Here is a 20268-nt window from a genome sequence, read left to right as displayed (position 1 = left end):
AAGTCAGTCAATGGGAAAAGAGATTTACCTTACAGCCCTTTTACATACCAGCAAAATTTTCTGAAATACAATTATTAACCGAAGTGATGGAGGTTTGTATCTGTGTGCATATATATATACACATACATATATATATATGTAAATCACTGAATATTTAAAATAGGTATCATATACGGCTGATAAACAGAAAGATATAAAATAGCTCACTAATAATTTAAAACATGAAAATTAAAATACTTTCTTACTGTTTAACAAAAATTAAAAGTCCAGAAACATCAAATGTTTATCTAAAAAAACAGGTAATCTATTAGTGGAATTGAAAACTGATGTGATCTTCAAAGGCTAACATGATGATACCAGTTAAAATTACACAGATATACATATACATATATGCATACACACACCCCCTCTGGCCTATAAATTCTGCCATCAGGAATTTACTACCCCCCATGAACATATTATACATGGATTTTCATTGCAGCAAAATCTGAAAATACATTTATTTAAATAAATTATGGTAATATCCACACTATGGAATAGTAAACAAAATGATATGATCTATAACTGCCTAAAATAAATCCCTAAGATAACATAATTGAAACATGCAAGTAAAAATACTATATAGCATGAATCCACAGATGTAAATTTGTAAAAGAAATATACTTCTAGACATACAAATGGCTAACAGACACATGAAAAAATGCTCAACATCACTCATCATCAGGGAAATACAAATCAAAATTACAATGAGATACTACCTCACACCTGTCAGAATAGCTAAAATTAATAACACAGGAAACAGCAGATGATAACAAGGATATGTAGAAAGAAGAGCCCTCTAATACAGTGGTGAGAATGCAAACTGGTACAGCCAAACAGTATAGAGGTACAGGAAAACAGTATAGAGGTCCCTCAAAAAGTTAAAGATAGGGCACCTGGGTGGCTCAGTCACTGAGCCTTCAGTTCAGGTCATGACCCCAGGGTCCTGGGATCAAGTCCTGCATCAGGCTTTCTGCCCGAATCAAAGGAAAGCCTGCTTCTCCCTCTCCTACTCCCCCTGCTTGTGTTCCCTTTCTCACTGTCTCCCTCTGTCAAATAAATAAATAAAATCTTAAAAAAAAAAAAAAAGTTAAAGACAAACTATCCTATAATCCAGCAATTGCATTACTAGGTATTTACCCAAAGGGTACAGAAACACTGATTCAAAGGGATACGTGCACCCTGATGTTTATAACACTATTATCCACAATAGCCAAATTATGGAAAGAGCCCAAATGGCCATCAAATGATGAATAAGAAAGTTGTGCTATGTATGTATACAATAGAAAATTTTTCAGCTGAAAAAAGAACGAAATCTTTCCATTTGCAACGACATGCATGGAGCAAGACAGTATTATGCTAAGCAAAATAAGTCAGTCAGAGAAAGACAAATACCATATGATTTTACTCATATGAGGAACTTAAGAAACATTAACAGATGAACACAGGGGGTTTAAAAAAAAAAAAAAAAAAAGAGGCAAACCAGAAAGCAGACTGTTAACTACAGAGAACAAACTGAGGGTTACTGGAGGAAAGGTAGATGGAGGAATGGATGATATGTGTGATGGGCATTAAGGAGGGCACTTATGAATCACTAAATCCTACACCTGAAACTAATATTATGCTACATGTTAACTAACTAAAATTTGAATCTTGGAAGAAAAAAAAGAAATATACTACTTTTTTTTTTTTTTTTTTTTTTAAATAACTAGGCTCTAAGCCCAGCATAGAGCCTAATATGGGAGTCTGAACTCCCAACCCTGAGATCAAGACCTGAGCTGAGATCAAGAGTTGAACGTTTAACCAACTGAGCCACCCAGGTCTCCCAAAAGAAATACACAGATAAGTCACAAACATTCTTCTGGGAAGACTGTTTACAGCGATTACTTCTGGATGAGGAAGTAGGAATCAACATCATAGGAGATTAATTTTGGCATTATGGCTTAAAGTTTTCAATTCATGTTATATTAAAACATAACAACATCAACCGCAACTATTTTACCTATTAGTATATAAATTTTCTTAAATTAACTCATCTTTAAAGGATGAATGATGAATTAGCTTGATTACCTTTTTTTGACAAATATTTCTCTTATTCAGCCAATATTTACTGTGTCAGCTATCTACCAGGCTTAATTCTACATACTGATGGCACAGTGGTTTAAAAAAAAAAAAAGAAAGAAAGAAAAGATAAGCCCCTGCTGTCAAGAAGCTTTTTTCCAGTGGACAACCAACAAATAAAAAAGCAATATAATTTCACTAGTAAGAAGTGTTGTGAAAAAGAAACTTATGGCATGAAGTGTTATGAAAAAGAAACTTATGGCATGATAGTGAATTGTTTAGGTTGAAAACAGCTACTTTACTGGGGAAAGGGGTCAGGAAAGATCTTTTGCAGGAGATATGTGATATGAAGCTTGAATGCCAGTCATGTGTTCCAAGTAGAGGATCCAAACATAAATCTCTGGAAATATGAACAAATAGAAAAGGCTAATATGACTTCAGTTGTTTTACTTACATACTAGGCACTGTTTTGTGTTTTCTAGGTATTGACAGATAGTAATAATATCTCAAGGTTAATAAATAGAAGGGGTGAAGAATCATGTGGTCTAAGACCAATAATAAAAGCAGGACAAAGTCAGGAATGATCTTGAAGGACACTGAAAAATTTGAATTTTATTCTAATTGGAAGGGGAAACCACTGAATATCTTTTTTTTTTTTTTTTAACCACTAAATATCTTAAGGAAAAAAGTGACATGACCAGGATTATGTTTTAAAAAATAAATCTGGCTACTATAATAAAAATGGGTTAGATTGGGCCAGGAGTAGAAGGGGGGAAGCCAGCCAATCAGAGGCTATTCTAATAATCCAGATGAGAGATAATGGTACCTTAGACTAGAATGGTAGGAGCAACGATGGCTTTGGATTACATTTTCACAACAGAGTTGACAAAGTTGGCTGATGGACATATACAAAGGTGATGGAGAAAAGTAAGTTAAATTATTAGTTCTTTACTCTTTTACTATGAATCAGTCAAGAAAGTATAAACTAGATTAGATAAACTTCCTAAGTTATATGCATAATGATACTTCTAAAAATAATCTTTTCCTACTAAAAATTTAAAAATACTTACATTTCTTTCTACTTCAATTAATCGGTCTTTAACTTTCAGAAGCTCTCTAGTTGTTTCTTGACTTTCTCGCTCCCATTTATTATCTTCACCAGAAGCTGGAGGAGAACTCTGTACCATTCTTTCTTCATCTTGTCTCTGTTTGAGAGCTTCATAATTCTTTTTCACCTAAAATTTTATTTAAAATATGTTAATGGGGAGAAAAAGAATCACCAAAGTTATCACTTCTTACAATCAGACTCTACAATGGTCTGGTGAATGTGAAAGACACTATTAAAATGTGAAAGATAAATAATATGTATGATTATCACTACTATCATGATCACAATTTACGCTTTGTAAACTGCAAATTCTTTTCTCCTAGAAAATTTAAATACACTCTGCTCATGTGTACACTCTAATAATATATGGGCCATACTCTCATAATAATTTCAGATCCTGTTGCTTATGATGAAAATATCACTAAAGAATCAATTAACTGGGGGCGCCTGGGTGGCTCAGTGGGTTAAACCTCTACCTTTGGCTCAGGTCATGATCCCAGGGGCCTGGGATCGAGTCCCGCATACGGCTCTCTGCTCAGCAGGGAGCCTGCTTCTCCTCATCTCTCTCTCTGTCTGTCTCTCTGTCTATTTGTGATCTCTCTCTCTGTCAAATAAATAAATAAAATCTTTAAAAAAAAAAAAAAAGAATCAATTAACTGGTGCGCCTGGGTGGCTCAGTGGGTTAAGCCGCTGCCTTCGGCTCAGGTCATGATCTCAGGGTCCTGGGATCGAGTCCCGCATCGGGCTCTCTGCTCAGCAGGGAGCCTGATTCGCTCAGTCTCTCTCTCTCTCTCTCTGCCTGCCTCTCCATCTACTTCTGATTTCTCTCTGTCAAATGAATAAATAAAATCTTAAAAAAAAAAAAAAGAATCAATTAACTGGGCATAGACATGTTGCTAAATATTAATAATTATTTTGACCCATCTATAGCTGGATTTAGAAATTTCAGAGATTCCATGTAAAGGTCAGATGAAGACTTGACATATGTAATAACTCCTTCTAAAAAAGATATCTAAAGTTGAGGAAGTATCTGTATATGCCTGCCCTTAAGCAGGATATGTTACCCAGAATGAGCAGTATTTATAGATAAATTAGTAACTTCTTTATTCAGGTCCTAATCCACAAATAATTACTGTAGTTTATTTGATAAAAAGTGAGCAAGCCAAGGATTTATCCTACCCAGGGTTTACTGGTATCATTACAACCAAACCCTACTTTAAGAGAGTCAACTCAAAACTAAGAACTTGGTCATCCTACATTACCAAAATTACTAACTTAATAGCATTCTTCAATTTAAGCCAATTATTATTGTATTTCTCTTGAATCATTAGTTTATCCATGGAGACATTTTTCACAAATTTCTAAATTAAAACCAAAACCTTATATTAAGACAAAAATAGAAATGTCTAAAATAATTCAGTATCTAAAGCAAGCCTTAAGAAAGCTTATGACTCAACTGAGTTAGAAAATGACATGAGACTAAAGAAAAAAGATGCCCAAGACAGAATATAATTTAAAGCTTGGCTGAGTGATCTAATAGGTGTTCTGGGATCCTAATTTTCCCCCTTTAAAAAAAATTTTAATATCTTTTTTTTAAAAGATTTTATTTATTTATTCGACAGACAGAGATTACAAGTAGGCAGAGAGGCAGGCAGAGAGAGAGAGGAGGAAGCGGGCTCCATGCTGAGCAGAGAGCCTGATGGGGGGCTTGATCCCAGGGCCCTGGGATCATGACCTGAGCCAAAGGCAGAGGCTTTAACCCACCGAGCCACCCAGCCACCCTAAATTTTAATATCCTAATAACAAATGAGTGACATCATTTCCTCTATCCTATTTTACATTAATTTCCCACTGGGTCTTTTCTCTAGGTTTCTAAAGACTATAGGCATATGCCATTATGAAGAAGGGGAGTTGAGAATAAAACTCAAAGCTTATTTTTAGTCCATTGTTACAACTAAGTTTCAATAATGCCCCTTTACCTGATGTATCTACAGAATCTCTAATTTATGTTCACATAAAAAATGACATATCTGGGGCACCTGGGTGGCTCAGTGGGTTAAAGCCTCTGCCTTCGGCTCAGGTCATGATCCCAGGGTCCTGGGATCGAGCCCCGCGTCAGTCTCTCTGCTCAGCAGGGAGCAGCTTCCCTTCCTCTCTCTCTACTTGTGGTCTCTATCATATAAATAAATAAATAAAATAAAAAAAAAAAACAAACGACATATCTGCCATCAACATTTCTTTGAGGCAGCATACAGGTGAGTCTTGCCTTTTAACCTAATTTATTAACCTCTGCCTTTCAATTGAGATGTTTAGAACTTTTATATTTAATGTGATTATTGATCTGGTTTGTTTTAAAACTGACATTTTGCTCTTTGTCCAATCTGTACTTTTGTTCCTCTTTTTTTCCTGTTTTTTGTTTGTTTGTTTGTTTTATAATAATTCTACTTTATCTCCTTTGCTGGCATATTAGCTATACCTTTTGGTCATGCTATTTTAGCAATTACTTCAGGCCTTCAACTCATATTTAACTTTCATACCTTCAAGTGATAAACCTCTTTACATATAGTATTAAAAGTTAGTACAGTCTAATTTCAGTTTTATGGCAGCCTAATTTCCTGTTTATGGCAGGTGGCTGGTCCAATGCCAAAGTGGCTGGAAGTGGAAAATGATGAAATTTTACATCTCTGGCCCCTGGACTTGAAATGTGTATAATCAACCCATACCCAAACTGGTTGAGTAGCTTCATGAAGCTGACTTTCTTTGCAACCTAGACACTGCAGATTAATTAAATCTGGCACCAAATTTTACTTTATTTTTTGGATAATCCTTCATGTAAACTAAGCAAAATTCTAGAATTTCTTCTTTAATAATATATGTTTCATGGTACAAATACAAAAAATGATGGTGTGGGCAAATGGGGAACAAAACCTCTTTCCTTTTCTGTATGAGAAATCCATCTTTGTTAACTACATCCTTAGAAACCTGAAGAAATTGGAATGTTCTGTGTTACTAGGCAAGATTGCATATGAGAAAAATGACCCAACGGGCACATTCTATTTATTTATTTATTTATTATGGTTCTATTTCTTTATTTGACAGAGAGAGACACACACACAGAGAGAGAGAGGGAACACAAGCAGGGGGAGCAGGAGAGGGAGAAGCAGGCTTCCCGCTGAGCAGGGAGCTCAGTGTGGGCTCCGATCACAGGACCCTGGGAACATGACCTGAGCTGAAGGCAGATGCTTAATGACTGAGCCACCCAGGCACCAGGTAAATTATATTTAGACTGCAAGAACTATAAGTACCTAATAGGAAGCCGTATCTTTAAACTTCTCTGAGTGCAGCAAGTCTTTAAACTATTATATCCATTGTGGAGACCTCCATGCCTTCAGAGTTTTTGCAAGAGATGATGACTACTATGGAGCATGGAGTCTCAAAGACAGTGCAGCTCCTGCATGCTCAATGTGAATCTCATTGTCTTATACCTGAACTGTCATCTGGTGGGAATATGACTTTCAAACAACTATATGACGGACCCATGACAGGGCCCTGCTATATACTTGTATTTCCAACAGCATCCTGAATCAAACGATTCTAAATTAGGCCCACAGTAATCTTCTCAATCTAAATGTTTAGTTGATTATAAAACCACTCCTGGTGGTACCACAGAGATGACAAAAGGGAAACAAAACAAAACAAAACAAAAAAACCGAACATGATTCTACCTATCTACCATATACTAATCCTAGGGAATGGACAAGCCCCTTTGATTTCAATTTATTTATGTAAGGGAAAACAATTGCTCCTGCTCTGCTTATTTCACAGAATAATTCCAAATATCACAAGACAGCAGATCTAGAAGAAAACCTCAAATTTCTGAGAATAGGTGATTTCTTATATCACACATACTATTTCCCTCTACTTGGTATCCTCATACCCACATCTCTATCAAACTTTTACCTGGATTTTCAATAGAAGTATGTCAAAGTGTCAATATTACATTGAGAGCTTTTCTAAAGAGTAAGACTGCCTCTTCCCCATTCTATTCCCACAAAACTAGTATGTCTTTAACTGCATGGGGAACATGTGCACATGAAATAGAATTGTATAAATTACAGTGTATAAACAAAATATAGTTTATCATAAACTAAATGACCAATATCTGCTACTCTCAAATTTAAGAAAAAGGAAGAAATAGAATATTAATGACGATGCTTTTTTGTTTTCTTACTTTACACTTTTCTGTCCAAATTTTGACAATTAAAATTCTTTCCAGGGAAATGACTTACTGTTTTAAGTTCTTGGCGCAACTGCTGGTTATAATTTGTGGATTCTTCTAATCGAGCTTCTAAGGCAGCAATTTTTTCTTCTTTTATTTCAAGGGACTTCTTTAGAGTGGATTCTAATTTTGATTCCAAAAGTTTGTACCTACTATCCAAGTACAAAAATAACACAGTTCATCACTGGAGGCAGATGTGAATGTCAATATTTTAGTTATCTTTTTGAATGGTGGATTCATAAATATATTATTTGTAATTATTTTTTACAGAAAGGACAGTACATGAATACAGTTTGAAAGTCAATCACAAACTAGGGATTATGATGAATTCTTTTTTTTTTTTTAAGTTTTATTTATTTATTTATTTGACAGACAGAGGCCACAAGTAGGCAGAGAGGCAGGCAGAGACAGAAAGAGAGGGAAACAGGCTCCCTGCCGAGCAGAGAGCCCGACGCGGGCTCGATCCCAGGACCCTGGGATCATGACCTGAGCCGAAGGCAGAGGCTTTAACGCACTGAGCCACCTAGGCGCCCCATGATGAATTCTTATACATGAGAATCTTGATAATTACACTGAATAAAAACCTGAAGTACATATATGAGAAATTTTATCATTCTGCCTTTTACTCTAATTTATATATACACACTTTCTGCTTGCTCAGTTTTTAAGTTCATTGAGAAAAGAGAATAAATCTCATTCATTTTGGTATTGACTTGAATAAAGAGACTTTTTTGTGTGTGTGTGGGTGAGAAAGACAACAAACAGGTAGGGAAAAGGGAGAGGGGAAGAAGCAGACTCTTCGCTCAGCAGGGAGCCTGATGTGGGGGCTCGATCCCAGGACCCCGAGATCACAACCTGAGCTGAAGTTAGATGCTTAACGAACTGAGCCACCCAGGTGTTCCAGGAGACATTTTTAAAAGCATTTAATGGGGGCGCCTGGGTGGCTCAGTGGGTTAAGCCGCTGCCTTCGGCTCAGGTCATGATCTCAGGGTGCTGGGATCGAGCCCCGCATCGGGCTCTCTGCTCAGCAGGGAGCCTGCTTCCCTTCCTCTCTCTCTGCCTGCCTCTCTGCCTACTTGTGATCTCTCTCTGTCAAATAAATAAATAAAATCTTAAAAAAAAAAATAAAAAAATAAAAGCATTTAATGAATCTAACTTTGGATATGTTGAATGTGTGATGCCTGCATTGCTTCTAGATTGTCTAGATGAAAACATCCACTAAGAGGAGAATAATGCAGCTATCAGGGAAGATGATAGATGGCAATGCATAGCATTCAGAATAAATGATTAAGAGGCCTGAATACATAACCCTAGGAAACTATATTACGAGAAGACATAAGAAAAGAGCTGTTAAAAAAAGACAAGAGTGACTGCTTAGCACTCTCTTTGTAACTCTACCACTGAATTTACTTTGTTGCATTTTATTTATACATGCAAACACACAAACAAACACATTCCTTAATGGTAAGAATTAACTTAATTGTATCTTAAAACAGTTAGAGGGAATGACATCAATGAGAAAGATGAAAAGGTTAGAAAAGGTTATAATTAGGGACATCACCTGAGATTAGCAGTAAAGATAGGTGCAGATATACATAAATTCCAAGGGGATGAAATGTTAAGGAATTTATGTCTGTGAGCTTTTATTTTCCTTGTGACACCAAGGCTAACTTAATGATTGAGAAAGAAGCTCATTTGGTGGCTTAAGACACTTCTTTTTCTGATCTACCAAATTTGATCACACTCTCAATTCCAGTTCCCCCCAAAGTTTAATATATACCCTTAGCTCCATTTCTAATGCTTTCATATATCATTCTGTATATATATACAGAAATGTGTAGATTAATGAACGCATCACATCTTGCCTAGATTATTTCAATAGCTTTCTAAGTGGTCTCTTTGCCTCCAATTTGTCCCTTTTTCTTTCCTTCTTAAAGATTTATTTATTTGAGAAAGGATGCAGAGAGGGTAGAGGGAGAGAGAATCTCAAGCAGACTCCCCACTAAGCTTGGAGCCAGATGCAGGGCTCTGAGATCATGACCTGAACCCAAATCAAGAGTTGGATGCTTAACCAACTGAGCCACCCAGGTGCCCCTGCCCTTTTTACTAATCGATCTTTCGTGTCACTCTAAAAATTACTCAATACGTCTCTGTGCTTTATTTCCATGGAATGCCCTTCTCCACCATTTCCACCTCACAAATTTCAGTCATTCTTTAAGGTTCAGCAGAAGCATTATCATTTCTTTGATGCTTGGTGATCAGCAAATGATAAGAGCTCAATAATACTGACAAGTTGCTTGAATTAAGGTTTGGGAAGAGGTGCCAAATTCATATGAAGTACTCATCTACAGCTGGGTTCTAAGAGGGTCATTTCTGGTAGCTACACAGTGTACAGATCCCCACCCCCAACACCTAAATATCTTAAACATGATGGGTAATAAATTGGTGTGAATAAAGAAATGATGCATATTTGGTATCTATACTAAGAGTTAGTCAACTCAACTGGCTCTTCACTATCTAACTCAAATAAAAATAGTTTATCATGAAAAGCTATATGATTAATCCAATTATGGTTGCTTGAATTCATTGCTAGAATGAATGCCTCAAATTATTTCTATTTGTTATTACAGAACTAACCTCTGAGTTTCAATCTATTCTATTAACTCTGAATATTTTCAAAATTACATAAACAAACCCCATATAATCAGCATTAATTTTTCCTATATACATTTAATAAATACTAGAATATTAAGAGTTAGTAGACAATAAGATACAAAGTACATTACAAAAATTCCAATGAATCAATGAAACAAGATGGGATTGGGAGGGAGACAAACCATAAATGACTCTTAATCTCACAAAACAAATTGAGGGTTGCTGGGGGGAGGGGGGTTGGGAGAAGGTGGATGGGGTTATGAACATTGGGGAGGGTATGTGCTTTGGTGAGTGCTGTGAAGTGTGTAAACCTGGCGATTCACAGACCTGTACCCCTGGGGATAAAAATATATGTTTATAAAAAAAAAAATTAAAAAAAAAGAAGACATAAATATCTTGCACAAAAAAACCCCAAAAATTCCAATGAATTAAAATCTAGACTACATAAAACAGTTATTTTTAACAATACATACTTCTAGACTAGCTGGAATCACATGGCTAACTGGATGCTAAAAAGTAGACTACTTGAAAATCTGTCTGACAAACCGTAATTATCATGAGAGAATAAAAATTTTTAAGCTTGTATTGATCATTCTCAAAATTAAAGGGTATATAAAGTAATTTTTTATTCTGTTTGTCAAGACTTATTTTTCCACATTATTTTTATGCCTTAATTACATCAGTATATTTTCCTTTGTTTCATATTTCTCTTCCATCTCTCTCTAAGTCTACTTTTAGCACACAAAATACATGAAACAACTGAGGCATTTAAGTACACGATTCAAATAAAAAACTAATTTTATATTTCAAGAGAGGGTTTGTTTATTGTTATCTCATGCTACTTTTGCAGGTAATTACACCCTCTGGTCTTTCACTAGCTGGGTGGCGTCCTGTTTTTCTACCAAGTCGTAACTGTTTATAGTAATATTTAGTATTTTTTTCTTGTATCAATATGAGGTTGTATTTATCTGGGTTTTTACTTTTTTTTTTTCTTATAGAACTTTCTCTATGGAAAGAAAGGAACAGGATGAAATATAAATATTCTGTATTAGTACAGCAAAGAATGTTTGAGCAGAAAAATAATAATTTCAACTGTTTGCCAAAGAGACTTACTACTCACCTGTCATCAGTACTTTGCTCATCATGTAAGAGTCGCTCTTTATTTAACCCTATCTTCTCAAGCTCATGAGTTAGTTTTTCAAGATCATTATTCATTTGCTGAGTCTTCAATTTTTCACTTACCAAATCCTTATTTTAAAAGGAATGTAAAAACTTACATAAATGTCATGATCATGAACATCTAACAAAGTTAGCCAAGACTATAACTACCACTATCCAGGAATACATATAATTCAGCCCTTACTTTTTATTGGTGAAGAAAAACAGAAATGTTGTTGAATTTTTCTTCACCTATAAAAAGTAGTTAAGCAACAAAATAACCTAGTTCAACAATATAGTTTTCCTTTTTTTGTTTTTTGCTAATATTTCTTAACTTTTCGTTAAGGAAACTGAAAGGAAAAACTCTTTACTTATGAACACTTTAGGTCTGAAAACTGTAAGAAAAGGATACATATCCATTAACTTTTTTAATAATGAGCTAGGACTTTAGTGCATATTTCTTCCTATGAATATATGCTGGATACCACACCCTTCTTACACCACAAACATCCGTCTGTCAGTGGAAGAGCCCTAAAATACTGATCTGAAGAAAAAGGGCACATTCTTAGAAGTTCAGACCCAAGGAACCTGTTGTTCATGACTATAGGACTGTACAACAACAGAATAAAAGTAAAAATCTAATAACGGGTCCTTCTCAATGTCTGTTTAGCAGAAATGCAGACTTCCTGAAATGAGTTTCTGCCAGAATTGTAAGAAACTTTTAAACTCCTCTTAAAGGGTTGCCATGTATAGTACAGCATAGGGATAGCAAAAAATAGCCAAGCATGATGTCTTCTAATCTATATCATGTTTCATAGGACCTACTGCCAATCAACTCCTGAAAGTTTCACAACTCTTCTGAACACACAGATCCAAGCAACTACCAACTGTTCAGTGTTGACCCTTAAGTTCAACCTGATTTGCATGCTCAGGCTTAGAGGTCAAAATTCTTTGTATTTTGGAGTCTGAAAGATCTGGATTTGATTCCAGTAATCCAATTTTGCCATTTATTAGCTGTGTGATCCTAAGTTACTTAATGTCTCTAATGCTTTCTGATCTAATGGAAATAGTATCTATAGAGGATTAGTTGTAAAAATTATAGAAATATACATAAATATGTTATGAAGTCCGTAGCCCACTACTTGGCACATAGTTAGCATTCAATAAATAGTAGCTATCATGTTTCCTATCATACTTTAGCATTTAGAGTCTTGATCAAATATTTTAATATTATTTTGAAACAAGATATAAAATTTTAATGTAATAAGTGAGATACTGCATGGAAATTTTATTACTATAATATCTTAAAAAATAAAATTTACATGTACTTCTTGGTATAACAAGAGTATGAAATTAGAAAATGTTTCTAGTTCTAATTCCGAATTTCTACTTCGAACCATAAACACAGGAGTCAAATTTCTTATGGGTTCCAATAAAACTTAATAAAGCCCTGAATTAAAAATATAAAAAGAATTTGGCTTAAATTTAGGTAACTATATTTACCTCTCGTAATGTAACCAAAGTTTTTATATCAATAGTTGCTCTTTTCACAAGCTCCTTATTTTCTTTCTCTAATTCTTTCAGACGAATGCAGGATTCTTTATAAATACTGATCTCTTTGAAAAGAGTTTTGTTTTCTTTTTCTAAATTTCCAATTTTCACATTGTTTTCTTCTAACGTGGTATCTTTTATTTCTGCTTGCTGTCGGAGTCTTTTATTTTCCTTCTCCAGTTGTTTCTTATCCTTCTCCAGTTGAGAAGTCTCTTGTTCTAATGATTTATTTTCTTTTTCTAGCTGTTCTAGTCTTTTGCTAGATATTTTTAACTCTTCCAGGTTTTTCTGCAATGTTTGATTTTCCACCTCTAATTCTTGTAGTTCACTCTCTAACTGTTGAATCTTTTTATTGCTGTTTTCTAGAGCTTTCTGTAGCCTTTGATTTTCTGTATCTAAACCCTGGTAGCTAACTTCTAAGCGTTCTGTCTTCTTGAAAGATGCTTTCATGAGTTCCAAACCCTTCTTAAGTTGCTCTTTTTCACTTTCCAGTTCTTTATTTTCTAGTTGTAGCTGAGCCATTTTCATGCTTGCACACTTCAAAGATTCCACACTCCTTCGCAGTTCTAAGTTTTCCTCATCTAGTTGGGAATTCTCTTTTTCTAGGGATTCTAACTGAAAAGTAAGGTTTTTAAAGCTATCCAGTGTTTTTTTTAACTTCCTGTTTTCTCTTTCTAGCTCTGAATTTTCTTGTTCTAATGCCTCAATTTTTTCACAGGTAATTTTTAAATTAGTTATCTTTTTCTGTAACAATTCATTTTCTTTCTCAAGATGATGCAACTCATTTTCAAGTTCTTCTGCTCGTTCTCCTTTTTCTTTATAGTGTTCCAATTCTTTTCTAATTTGTCTTTTTTCAAACTCAATCTTGCTTAGCTTGCTACTTGTTTCTTTGATCGATTCATGGAGAATTTTATTTTCTTTTTCAATATCTTTCACCCTTGCTTCAGCACTTATCTGGGAGCGCTGCCTTAAGGAAGACACGGTTTGATTCAGATGTTCATTTTCCTGTTCCAATATTTTAATCTAATTATAAAGAAGAAAGGAGAAAATTAAAAACTTAATTGAGCATAAACAAAATATTTTTAATTATAGTTTCTCCTTTCTAAAAAATAACAGGGAAATCAGGACATAAATGGGTGCTAATTTCTATCTTACTTTTAATTCTGACAAATATTTACTGAGAGACCCTTGTGTACATGTACTGCCAGGTCCTTCTTTCCTTAAGGAGTTTATAATGTAAAGAAATGGTTAGGAGAGATGTATTTAATACTAATCAAAGTGATCTTTGGATTATTCATAGTTACATGTTTTAAATTCAAATAAGAACACAGGACTTTTTTATTCCCAATAAATTTGCAATGCATATACACAGTGGGTTCTTAATGAATATTGCTATATTTATATGTGTATATATATGGGTCTGTATTCATTCCCTTAAGAATTCTAATTTGGAAACATCAAAATAACAAAATCCTCTGGTACATCTGAAAACTAATCCATCCAATTTATATCATGGCCTAGTTTTGTGGTTCTCAAAAGTCAGTATTAAATAATCCCCTGAGAACCTTGTAAAAATACAGATTCATGCTTAGCTCTAGAATTTTTATTCTGTAGCTCTATGGAGACCTATATTTTTATAGGTAGCCTGAGGACTACACCTGGATAATATTAAAACCAATCATTTTATTTTATTTTATTTATTTAAAAAAAAAACTAATCATTTTACTTCTAAAAAAGTAACAAACTTTAAAATAGCAGGTTAATCAATATATCCAATTCTCAGTTTCCTAAAGCATCAAATGAGAAAGACCAATAAACACTTGAAAGCAAATGAGAATGCATCCGAGAGGTAGCAACCACATCCCCCTCTTCCTGAGGGTTGGAGTACAGCTGCATTTCTCCCCAACTCCACTCAAAAACTTTATAATCTTCAGTCCTATTTCACAGACCCTTGAAAGCACAGGTATCACAAAATTTTATACCAGATAATTTTTAAGCATATTGACCATTTAAAAAACTCTAAGCTTTCCCTTCAATTTTCCTAAAATACACAGGATAGAAAATGAAGTAAAACCATAGTTACTCTAAAATTTAAGCAATTCTAAAATATTTGCCTTTCATGTTATATGAACATTTTGTTTGCCTAAACTTTAAAATAACTTTTGTTAACACACTTCAAAGCATATTGCTTAATAGGGAATTTATGAACCTGTCTCTCTGAATTTTCTCTAAGTGTTTCAATTGTTTTCTCAAGTTGTGCTTTCTCCTTCATTAGATCCTTGCTTAAATTCTGACAATTCTGAAGACTTTGCTTTTCTTGAATAATCTCATTTTCAAGAATTTCAACCTAAAGAAAATTAAATAAAAAAAACAATGTATCATTAAGTATTTTACAACAGTGTAAACATGTAAAAACAAAAGATAATTTTCAAAAAAAAAAAACCCAAAAGACAATTTTCAAATAAAAAATTAAATACAGTTTTAACACTCAAATGGTGACGTTTAAGTACTAAGTAGAGAAATTCAAGTAATATTTCATGCTTTTAGCATAGAATACTTTTAGCAGCTGTATAAAATATGCAGACATGACTATCTTTCATAACCTGTATATCTTTGAAGGGTACATTGCTACTTCTAAAAACAAAGATAAATCCAAGTGAATATATGATAATTATGTGCTATATGAAGACTGTACAAATCTTATTGAAAGGCTCTTTTGGCTTGAGATTTATAAAGTAAAACTTTACAGTCAAGTAATTTTTCTGAAGAAGGAAGAAGAGGATATAAAAGCATGAGTGAAAGATAAGAAATAGTGATTTAAGTTTAATAAGGAAACAGAGATTAGGTTTAAAATAAAAAGGAAAGAGGGACAAAAAAGGAGAACAATACTAGAGAAAAAAGGGCTGAAATAAACTTCAGCATATGTTTATAGTCTAGGTTTAAATTTATTTTCAATTACACATTTTAAAGATATAATCAGGTATGTGGCTAAAATAAAGATAAAATAGCAAAATAGCAGTTTAAATTACGTCAACTTGATTTTACTATTATTATACAACATATTCAAACCAGGTAATAAAAGAAAATAAAGATTTAGCTGTATAAAATATTCCACTTCATTTTTAAATACTAAATGTCAATAATGAAGAAGTTTAAGAATTTGAGTAGTCTTACAAAAGCAAGTTGAATTTTCCTATTTTATTATCAACGGAAGATAGCCATATATGGAAGACTACCTTCCTGTAATATGTCAAAAGCAAAAAGTCACAAATCTTATCCAGTTACTCAATTCAACATAAATATGTTCAGGAAGGTTTTAGTTATTAATTATGAATCCAATTCTCCCATTAAAGACTGAAATATATGGGTAACCGTAATTTAATTAAACTTATTTTTTGTCTTACATCAATGGAATTCAGGTGAAACAGTCAGTTTACCAAAGACACCTTTCATACAATGGATTTATTAAAAAATTTTTAGAATCAATAAAAATGTGTTAGAATTGAAGGCTAACTTTAAAATCAAATTATAATTTCCAGACCTAATTATAATGATAGCCAAAATAAAACTGTTCCAGGTTCTAAATAGCCACTCCTACTTTTATATTATTTTGATTGTCAAATGCTTATTAAGATTATTTGGTTAATGGATTAAAGATGATGCCAAAAGGTTTTAAAAGAGTAAAAATATGTCAAGATAATCAAAGGGTCAAATAAATGCAAAATGCAAAATAATACGCATTATCTAAGGCAGTGGTTCTCAATGCATGGTTCCAAAAATCTAGGAAGACCAACACTCAGAAATTTCTTAGAAATGAGAATTCTTCGCCCCTACCCTAGCCCAGACCTAACAAATATGAAACTCTGGGCATGGGACTCAGCAATCTATTTTAACAAGTCCTGAAGGTGACTCTGATGCATACTACATAGTTCAAAAATCACTAGTCTAAAGGTGAGGGAGATTTTCATAAATGAGTCTAGAAACCCAGAATCTATAAAGAAAAATCTAGACATGGCTGACCAGATATAGAAATAAAAAAGAATACATAAACACATGTATAAGAATATTTATTACAGTATTGTTCACTGTGACCAAGACCTAAAAGCAAAAGTGAAAGCACATACTGGGGAGCAGATGTGATGGGAGATATTCATGATAAAAATATTGTGTATGTTGTCATGATACAATTCTATTCATCTATAATATATGTATGTGTGTATGGAGACAGACAGTCAAAAATAAATTACTTGGTCTGTTGCACAACTGGAATATTTCTGTTGAACCAAAACCTAGTGAAAATTCAGGTTTCATAGTACCTAAATTGTGGCCCTTAAATACCATTTCCCACTAAAAGAACAAGGGCTTTCTGGAGAAATGGCTATCTCCAGATCTGGGGCAGGAAATGTTTAACAGAAGTTTATTATGGCAAAAGCACAGAGGTTTACAATGGGTACTAAAGCTGTGTCACAGGAATTCAGAAAGTAGCTTAGAGACATAGGATGTAAGAAAAACAAAGGCAGTAGATTGAAACACTTCAAATATTTTTGAATCCCTGAGTTCATAAAGACACTAAAACAAAAAACTCACTCATTACTTATCTCAGAATATGAGAAAATCAATTCATTACCAGGAAACTGGTAAATAAAGGGAAAGAATCAAACATTCAACCTGCTTTTCCCATGAGGGTTCCTCATCAGGATTTTGCAACTTCTGATGAATTAAGGGATCAAAGCAAACCTTTTCCGTGACAACTAACATGACAAAAAGAAAGACAACTAGACATGTACCTCCTGGCTGAAACAGACTCCTTATGAATATTCCTTTTTTTTTTTTTAAGGATATTTATTTATTTATTTATTTATTTGACAGAGAGAGAAATCACAAGTAGGCAGAGAGGCAGGCAGAGAGAGAAAGGGGAAGCAGGCTCGCTGCCGTGCAGAGAGTCCGATGTGGGACTCAATGCCAGGACCCTGGGATCATGACCTGAGCCGAAGGCAGAGGCTTTAATCCACTGAGCCACCCAGGCGCCCCTCCTTATGAATATTCTTACTAAAACCTCAATTTGAACCTGATTAAGACTACAGATAAAATAAGAGCTATTTGGAACAAAAGAACTTGTGAGGTGACATAAAAAGGATGCAGTGAATCTTGCCATTTGCAACGAAGTGGATGGAACTACAGGGTATTATGCTGAGTGAAATAAGTCAATCAGAGAGAGACAATTATCATGATCTCCCTGATATGAGAAATATGAGAGGCAGAGTGGGGGGCTTAGGGAGTAGGGAAGGAAAAAATGAAACAAGATGGGATTGTGAAGGAGACAAACCATAAGAGACTCTTAATCTCACAAAACAAACTGAGGGTTGTGGTGGGGGGGGCATGGTGTATGGAGAGGGTGACGGGTGACTAGGTTATGGACACTGGGGAGGGTACGTGCTATGGTGAGTGCTGTGAAGTATATAAGACTGATGATTCATAGACCTGTACCCCTGGGGCAAATATTATATGTCAATTAAAAAAAATTTTTTTAAAAAGGATGTAGTGAGTAAAATCTAGATTGTGGTAAACTAGATTAAACCACCTGGTTTCTTTAACAGAAAAATACTACATATACAGTTTAGTTTTAGTTTACAGTAAAAAAGACAGACATCAGTTAAGTGTATAGATCTTATTCTAATTCAGATTTGAACAACATGCAAAAAAAAAAAAAAAAAGGCCAATAGAGTTGGAGAAACTGAAATGTTAACCAAACTCTATTAAAACTTTTTTTTAAAGATTTTGTTTGTTTTACAGAGAGAGACACAGCTAAAGAGGGAACACAAGCAGGGGGAGTGGGAGAGGGAGAAGCAGGCTTCCCGCTGAGCAGGGAGCCTGATGCTGGGCTCAATCCCAGGACCCTGGGATCATGACCCTACTTGAAGGCAGACGCTTAACAACTGAGCCACCCAGGTGCCCCTCTATTAAATTTTTAAGCATGATAATGTCACTGTTCTTGTTTTTTTTTTTTTTTTTAAATTCTCACTTTTAAGAGATATATAATGAGATACTTATTGGTAAAATGATACATTGTTGAGGATTTATTTCAAAATCATCTAGTGGCTGTGGGGAGAGAAAAAAGGGTAGAAATAAGACTGGTTACAAGTTAATAATTGTTGAAGCTGAATGAATATAGAAGTTCATTTGTGCCTGAAAATGTCAATAAGTTAAAATAATGAGAGTACATTAAAAACAGGAAAATAAACATTTAACCACAGGGCTATTTATACTTCTACATATATTCTCTAACTTACATTAAACATTAGTTTTTATTTACCTTTTTACTTAGTCTTTGATTTTCTTTTTCAATTTTCAGGATTTTGGAAGAGTTGCCTTCTGCAGAATCCATAGTACTCCGAAGTTCTTCTACGGTTTTTGTAAGACTCTGGTTTTCCATCTCCAATTTCAATAACCTGCTTGATGTTAACTCATTCACCTCATGGCCCAAGGATTTTTGTGGTGCTACAATAATGAAGAATACTGTCACTAGTAAAAGTATATATACTCAGTATTATTTAAAATGAGTGTAAAAGTACTACATCAGCTGGTCCTTAATTTTATAAAAAATTTATAGTTATACAAGATAGACAAATGGAAAAAAAAACAGAAAAAAGATAGGTAAATCTTGAATTTTAATGCATCCATAACCATTCTAGAGAAAAAAATATATAAAATTTAGACTGAACAGACTACAGAGTTTCAGTTCTAATTTCATGAGAAATTTGGCAATGTTCAAGCCACTTTAACCTCAGTGAATCTTACGTTACTTGTACAAATTAGTTATTGCTCTGTGTCTCTCAGAGAGCTATCGTGTGCTTCACATAGGTATAAAGCATATCCTATGCCACATCTTCAAAAATTAAAGGAATACAGTCTAAGGGGCAAAAAAAGTCCCTATTTCCTAATCCTGACTTTAAGAAGGGAAAGACAGTATACACTGATCACATTGAAAAAGTCTTTCTCTAAATAAAGAATTGCTACTAAACTTGAGTATAAAGAACAACATGTATACCATTTTGTCAAAAAATTATATTTCTAAGTAGATTTTGGCATTACATTTTTTTAAAGTAAGAGAACTCAGTTTCTAGTTCTATATATAATGCAAGCCAAAAATAATTATTTTAATAACCTTAAAGCAGATTAATTAAATATCTTGGATGATATAAAAATTAGGATTTAAAGTGAAATACAATACCTAGATTCATTCTGAAATCTTAGATTTCAGGAAGAGAAATGAAGAAGTACAGGAAGGTACTCTAGGTCTATCTATCTTTGTGTACGTTTGAAATTCTCCATCATTAAGGAGAGAAACACACAAACATACACATGCATACACAAAACAACATATTCTCCAACAAGCATACAAGCATACATTCTTTTC

The 20268-nt window shown here is 34.0% G+C and overlaps 1 protein-coding gene across 9 annotated transcripts in view; it reads right to left on the bottom strand.

The window, feature by feature from the left end:
- Nucleotides 1-20268, bottom strand: part of CCDC88A (coiled-coil domain containing 88A) — a 125254-nt gene that overhangs the window by 31920 nt on the left and 73066 nt on the right. For all 9 annotated transcript variants that reach the window (XM_082743550.1, XM_082743552.1, XM_082743551.1 and 6 more), the window contains exons 13-18: nucleotides 19165-19349; nucleotides 15061-15198; nucleotides 12804-13874; nucleotides 11263-11390; nucleotides 7498-7639; nucleotides 3171-3335 (exon numbers count right to left, since the gene is read on the bottom strand). In XM_082743550.1, coding sequence (XP_082599676.1) covers nucleotides 3171-3335; nucleotides 7498-7639; nucleotides 11263-11390; nucleotides 12804-13874; nucleotides 15061-15198; nucleotides 19165-19349 — 1829 coding nt within the window. The remainder of the gene's footprint in view (nucleotides 1-3170; nucleotides 3336-7497; nucleotides 7640-11262; nucleotides 11391-12803; nucleotides 13875-15060; nucleotides 15199-19164; nucleotides 19350-20268) is intronic.

Source organism: Mustela nivalis, assembly GCF_964662115.1.
Source record: "Mustela nivalis genome assembly, chromosome: 8".
Taxonomy (NCBI): Eukaryota; Metazoa; Chordata; class Mammalia; order Carnivora; family Mustelidae; genus Mustela; species Mustela nivalis.
The sequence above is the reverse complement of the archived record's forward strand: the minus strand, read 5'-3'. Positions and strand labels throughout refer to the sequence as shown.